Below are 7,024 nucleotides of genomic sequence, written 5' to 3' on the forward strand. Positions count from 1 at the left end.
CTTTACCTCTACCTACAGTACATGTACATATAACCTCAATTATCTTGACTAACCTGTGCCCCTGTACATTGGCTCTGTACCGGTAACCCCTGTATATAGCCTCACTACAGTTATTTAATTTGTTATTTATTTTTCTTTTCTTTTTTTACTTCAGTTCATTTAAGTAAATACTTTCTTAACACTTGTTTTCTTAAAACTCCATTTTTGGTTAAGGGCCTGTAAGCAAGCATTTCACTGTAAGGTGAATGTGATGTGACAAATACAAACAAATAGCATTCCTGAGGAAGATCCATTTTCGAGTTAGATACCAACTTCAATTTACGACGTAAAAGGTGGATTTTATGATGTAATGTCAACTTTATACATTACATTGTCAACTCACCCACATACATTCTCCATAAATCTGCTGTGGATTACCGAGAATCCCATACCTTTATCACTGAATATGTTTGACAATGTAAACACACTAATCAACCAGGAGATGGCATAACACCCATTTTATGCAGGAATTTAACAACTTATTTACAACGTTACAATTACATGTACTGCAACACCTGTAGGCATTGTGATAACATGTTGTGTTTAAATAAAATGGAAATAGGTTGGCTGAGAAATGGAACACTGAGCTTAAGTTTTTCTGTGCAATATCTAGACACATTCAGGAAGTAATTTTACCCAAGTATATTAGGATTATGGAATCTTTACTTGATTTAATATTGAAGCAAGATTGGACATTGGGTGTTTGTGTCTGCGGAACCTCATACCCTCACTAACGTGCTCTGAATTTAAACGTGCTGCTGGCCCAGACGGCATCCCTAGCCGCGTCTTCAAAGCATGCGCAGGCTAGTGTGTTTACGGACATATTCAATCGCTCCCTATCCCAGTCTTTTGTCCCCACATGCTTCAAGATGGCTATCAATGTTCCTGTACCCAAGAAGGAAAAGATAACTGAACTAAATGTCTACCGCCCCGTAGCACTCACTTCTGTCATCATGAAGTGCTTTGAGAGACTAGTCAAGGATTATTTCACCTTACCGGCTACCCTAGACCCACCTTCAGTTTGCATACTGCACCAAAAGGTCCACAGATGACGCAATCGCCATCACACTGAACACTGCCCTATCCCATCTGGACAAAAGGAATACCTATGTAAGAATACTGTTCATTGACTACAGCTCAGCATTCAACACCATAGTACCCTCCAAACTCATCAAGCTGGAGGCCCTGGGTCTCAACCCCGCCCTGTGCAATTGGGTCCTGGATTTATAGACGGGCCGCCCCCATGTGGTGAAATGCTTATGCTTCTAGTTCCGACAGTGCAGTAATATCTAACAAGTAGTCTTACAATTCCCGTAGGTCTTAGGGAATTGTAAGACTACTTGTTAGATATTACTGCACTGTCGGAACTAGAAGCATAAGCATTTCGCTACACTCATATTATTATCTGCCAACCATGTGTGCACTACTGTTCAAAAGTTTGGGGTCACATAGAAATGTCCTTGTTTTTGAAAGAAAAGCGTATTTTTTGTCCATTAAAATAACATCAAATTGATCAGACATAAACTGTAGACATTATTAATGTTGTATATGACTATTGTAGCTGGAAACTGCAGATTTTTTATGGAATATCTACATAGGAGTACAGAGGCCCATTTTCAGCAACCATCTCTCCTGTGTTCCAATGGCACGTTGTGTTAGCTAATCCAAAATTATAATTTTTAAAGGCTAATTGATCATTGGAAAATAATTTTGCAAATATGCTTTTCTTTAAAAAAAAGGACATTTCGAAGTGACCCCAAACTTTTGATCGGTAGTGTATGTGACAAATAAAATTGCATTTGATTTGATTTGAATAATGTGCTCAGTTACTAGTGTTTTCTGATGTTTTGTGTTCACATTTTATCACGGTTATAGAGGTGATTGTCCATTTCTAGTTGTTGCATTACAATGTATGCAAATGTGGCTTAAACATCAATGGTCAATGTTTAGATAACTACCTGCAAATGTATTGTCTATTGTGATGGGGTGTGTCAGTATGAGAAAGTCAAACACAGACTTGTCATTGCAAGTCCAACTCTTGGCCTGTAGAGGCCGATAGATGTTTATAGGTGTCACGTTCTGACCTTAGTTCCTTTGTTATGTCTTTGTTTTAGTATGGTCAGGGCGTGAGTTGGGTGGGTAGTCTATGTTATTTTTTCTATGTTGTGTTTATGTGTTTGGCCTGGTATGGTTCCCAATCAGAGGCAGGTGTCGACATGTTCGTTGTCTCTGATTGAGAATCATACTTAGGGAGCCTTTTCCCACCTGTGTTTTGTGGGTGATTATTTTCTGTTTTACGCACCTTCCAGGACTGTTTCGGTTTTTGTTTATTTTCAGTGTTCAGTAAAAGAAATCATCATTAACACATACCACGCTGCACATTGGTACGACATTTCATACTCGCCAGCGGAGGACAAAGAATTCCGTTACAATAGGCCTACAGATGTTTATAGGCCTACAGATGTTTATAGGCCTACAGATGTTTATAGGCCTACAGACGTTTATTTCAGTCTAATTTATTGGACCTCTCCTTCTTGGAGGTTGACAACGTAAGTAGTTCAACAACATTTAATTTAAAGGTCATGTGGTGGTAAATCTTCAAACTGCACCGTTACATTATATATTTGGAATGTAAAGAACCATAGTCAACATAATCAAAATATATTGTCTTGCATTATTTATAAAAATGTTTCCCTTAAAAGATTATATTGTCCCGGTTTTGTCAATAAAAAATAGCACCACCACCAATAATTACATGTGGCAACAACCTGGACTCAGGGGTAGACGTAACAGAGTAAATATATATCTGGGACAGCCAATTAGTATGATATGTTACCTTTCCTATGGAATGTATTAATTTGTGGATGTCCATCATCCATTTCCTATGATATGTTACAAATTACAATTTGTATGATATGTGATGAATTTCAATATGTAATATATGTTACCAATTTGCAGAACGTATGATATGTTATGAATTCCAATTTGTTGTGGCTAATGTTAGCTAGGGTTAGTGTTAGGAGTTAAGATTAGGGTTAAGAATTAGGGGAAGGGTTAGCTAACATGCTAAGTAGGTTCAAAGTAGTAAGTAGTTGACAGGTTGCATCATACTCATCCACCCTAACCAACCACTCTACATTCATTTAATGTAAACATACAGTACCAAATGTACTGTAGCATATTATACTATTCTGAGTGTCCCAGATGTAAGTTTACTAGTCTATGAGACCAGGCTGGTGGCTAAGATGAATAAGAAAGTGATGTAAAAAAATAGATCAATTATAATGAAGAACCAATTGACCTCTTCAAGCATTTTCAGCAATCAGGTCATCCATGACATCCTTCTGATGAGTTAAAAGGGCTTGAATCAGGGCGTTAGCAGCCCCGGTGCTGGTCGCGCTATCCAGGAGCTTCCTCATCATTTCTTGTGGTGTCAACTGGGCATTCACGTTGGCAGCCATTTCATCATGACAACCTCCACTCTGCAGATCATCGACAATGGCCTTCACGTTTTTCACCTGGCTAACCAGAGCTGTGCGGTTTCTTTTCAAAAACCCACGTTTGTCTTTCACAAGGAAGATACATAAATATATTTAGGATAAATGGAATGACATTCTGATGGTCAGATACATGTATCGATAGCATTATCAGTGTTACAGCCCTTTCACAATATTTTTGTCTACCTGAAATTGAAGAGATCGATGGAGAATATGTCATGTTGTTGGGCTGTGATGGTCCTAAAAGAGAAAAGGTGATACATTGAGAAATAGTGCACCAATGTCACTGACATGAAAACACGCTATGGGAACACACTAGCAGAGAGTCTAACACAGCTAAATTGGTCAGCTTTTTAAAAATTCAAACACTTTTGCACGAAGGCCCACGTGTTAGAAATGTCTACTCCGGTCCGCAGTGCAAAAAAGTTAGTCACCCCTGCCTCATGCTACAGGGATTGCCATTTTAATAGGACCTCCAAACCAGGCTTAGCCTTATGTTCCACATAGGAACGAAGAAGACTAAGGTAGTAAGTCTAAATCAGGAGAAAACCAACGTATTATTATCTAGCCTGACTGGCCTCTTTCAGTGTATACAAACAGCAGTCTCTTCCTGGATCACTATTAGTACTCAGAAATCCAAACGTTAACAACATAACAATATTTCACGTCCCTGAAAATCATATTCTGAGGTTATGATCAGGTAAAGACATAGTACTAAGCTATTTATGGTATTCCTAAGTCTAGTCGTATTCTTCAAAACACAAGTTATTGATAAAATATTCAATTCTGTTAGTATGTTACTTAGTCAGTTAACATTCCAGATTACCTAGTCAGAATGTGGTGGTAATCCACTTCTTAAGTTCGGGATAGGTATCCTTCACCTCACTTTCTTTGAGAGTATCAAGAAACTGAGAGCATGTCTCTTCCTTTTTGAGAATCATCTTGTCAATCAGGTCAGTCACAGCAGCCTCTGGTACTGAGATGCTCTTCAGCTCTTGATACTCTCTATCGGTAACAATACGTTTGGAGTGCACATGTTGAAGAATGAAGCCAGAATCTGCTCGGAGCCAGTCGATGAGTTTCACCTTATTCTCAATGATCATTTTCATGGCAGGGCCCTAGAGAAGCAATTTGTACTGACATGTTGTTTGTTTCTCAAAGAAAACAAGAATTACATTTAATAATTAAGTTTTTCATCTCATGCAAAATTGGGATTGACTACCTGAGAAGAGGACACATCTTCTGTTTGCTTTGGTGGCACTGAAATATATTAAGTTGCCATTATTTGATTTCAAATATCAAATGCATGATTGAAAATAACTTTAATTAAAATATATGTGGACTGAGCTCATTTGTCAAGGTTATTTGTCAGGATGATCCTGTTCTTTAACACAGCTACCACTGAGACCTGTGAAGATAAAACCTGCCTAAATGCAGTAGTTCACCTGGACACCGTGGGGCCTGAGGGGCTGGGACCTGCATCACAGACATATTGAGGTTGCCATCGATTGTACAGTTCGATATCTCTGATGCAAATATATGGCTGTGTTCTGTTGCAACCACTTCTGCGTGTGGGGGTGGTTGGCTGACGTTCATTCCTGAAAGAGACATTTTGTGTCCAAGTAAATATACAATTGTGTTATGTTCTTCTTATGGTGCTAGCTGTTAGTAAGCAATACACCTTTCTCAGTATGACCATGTGGACGTATTCACAGTTGCACTCACCAGATCGATTCCTCGATCCTGCTTGAACGGTTACATGCATGTCTAAGTCTTTAATACCGTGGACATTGGTGACTTTCCTGGTATCAACAGTGCTGTTGCAATCCGCATACACCGTTGGGCTGGATGAAGCTTCAAAACACATCCGTTATTGCCATGTTAGATAAGGACCTTGCAGCATGTAATAAAAACATTGTACCAGCAAACCCGACCATTAAATTGGTGCCTTATGTCTATGTATTTATGTACTGTATAGTAACACCTATTTAAAAGCTTTACTGTAAAGAGTTGTATGTATTCTTATCATTACCATATGAAGTATATCTAAATGTTTTTTTTTTTCATCACTACAAATGTTGATGTATACTACTTACCTTGTGTGCGCTTGCTGAAATGTTGTTGAAGGCCTGGATAATGTGTCTGCTCTTCCTTCAGAATCTTAAGGAAGTCCTGACATGTACTTTCTTCCATTTCAATGAATGTCTCCAAAAGAAGACTGATCTTCCCTGGATGCGTGTTTTGATTGCGAATAGCCTTATCCTGTTTAGCTGTGAGGAGATCGTCACACTTGTCAATGATAAACTCAGCATCCTTCGTCGATAACCACTTGCACAGGTCCTCCTTGTATGACTTCAGAAATTCCATGGCCTATTTGGAAATAATAAACACATCTCTGTTGGGTATTACAGTCTTAATATTTGTATAGGTTGGTAGCTATCTATGTTTAACTGGACCAATATAATGTTTATTAAGGCATGATTATGGTTTACCCAAGGTGGTTATGAAATATTAAACAACCGCAGGTTTTGAGTGCATCGTGATTTTATGTTATTAAGTAGAACAAACAATAATACGTATAGTATGATCTTGTAGCAAAGTAAAATACCATGTCACTCTTTCTGGTATCCTGTTAACCCTTACAATGTCACTCTATGATAAAGTAAGTACCTTCTAAGTTAATAAAATACTGAACATGATACTGAATACTTAAAAACGTCTTCAGGCAAGAAGCCATAACTGTTTGGCCGCAGGCCTACAAAACATCAGCAGTTAATTGTATTGGTGGACGTAACGTAAACTTGACAAACAACGGCTGGTTTTCACACAAAGCTCAAGTAAAGCAGCTTCAGTACTTCTAAGAATAAACGGCAGAATAGGAAGATAGCTTACCAAATGATAAAGGTCTAACGGCACAGGTTCTGGTAGTAAATGTAAATCTGAAGAATGAAAAGACTTAACTTGAAAAAGTCCCGAAAAGCTCAAATGTGGCTGAGGCAAACTTTCTGCGTTATATAACCACGTTTACACAACTGGTGAACACATAAAGCGAAAGCGAAAGTACAGATTGCGCGGTAAGATTCACTTTGAGGAGTAATGTGTAGCTCAGTTGTTAGAGCATACCGCTTGCAACGCTAGGGTTGTGGTTTCGATTACCACAGGTACCGAATTGACATTTTATTTCCTTTAAATATATGCACTTACTACTGTAAATCGCTCTGGATAAGAGTGTCTGATAAATTACGTACATGTAAAATTAGTAGTATGCTATGCCAGGTGCTCTTGTACTTGACCTTTCCTTGACATCCCAGGGTAGGGCTGAAAGTGAAGTCCCTGTCTCACTGGGCAGGCAAAACATTTACTGGTTCTAAGATGTGGGTTGAGCGGGCAGTGATATGCAGGCAAAACATTTACTGGTTCTAAGATGTGGGTTGAGCGGGCAGTGATATGCAGGCAACACATTTACTGGTTCTAAGATGTGGGTTGAG

General features: G+C 38.6%; 1 protein-coding gene across 3 annotated transcripts; it reads right to left on the bottom strand.

The window, feature by feature from the left end:
* Positions 1–2,348: 2,348 nt before the first annotated feature.
* On the bottom strand, positions 2,349–6,603 carry LOC118386116 (uncharacterized). 3 transcript variants are annotated; one of them, XR_004826159.2, is made up of 8 exons: positions 6,429–6,603; positions 5,633–5,806; positions 5,262–5,390; positions 4,982–5,134; positions 4,759–4,796; positions 4,363–4,654; positions 3,723–3,776; positions 2,349–3,604 (listed from the first exon to the last, which is right to left on the bottom strand). XR_004826159.2 is itself a non-coding variant. In XM_035773552.2 (6 exons), exons 2-6 carry the CDS (start codon positions 5,901–5,903, stop codon positions 3,345–3,347), a joined length of 867 nt encoding a protein of 288 aa, XP_035629445.1. In that variant the 5' UTR covers positions 5,904–5,906; positions 6,429–6,600; the 3' UTR covers positions 2,349–3,344. The 3 variants fall into 3 exon arrangements, 1 of the variants encoding a protein (XP_035629445.1); XR_004826158.2 differs by having other exon boundaries at positions 5,633–5,906; positions 6,429–6,601; XM_035773552.2 differs by lacking the exons at positions 4,363–4,654; positions 4,759–4,796 and having other exon boundaries at positions 5,633–5,906; positions 6,429–6,600.
* Positions 6,604–7,024: the final 421 nt, after the last annotated feature.

Source organism: Oncorhynchus keta, chromosome 7 (genome assembly GCF_023373465.1).
Source record: "Oncorhynchus keta strain PuntledgeMale-10-30-2019 chromosome 7, Oket_V2, whole genome shotgun sequence".
Taxonomy (NCBI): Eukaryota; Metazoa; Chordata; class Actinopteri; order Salmoniformes; family Salmonidae; genus Oncorhynchus; species Oncorhynchus keta.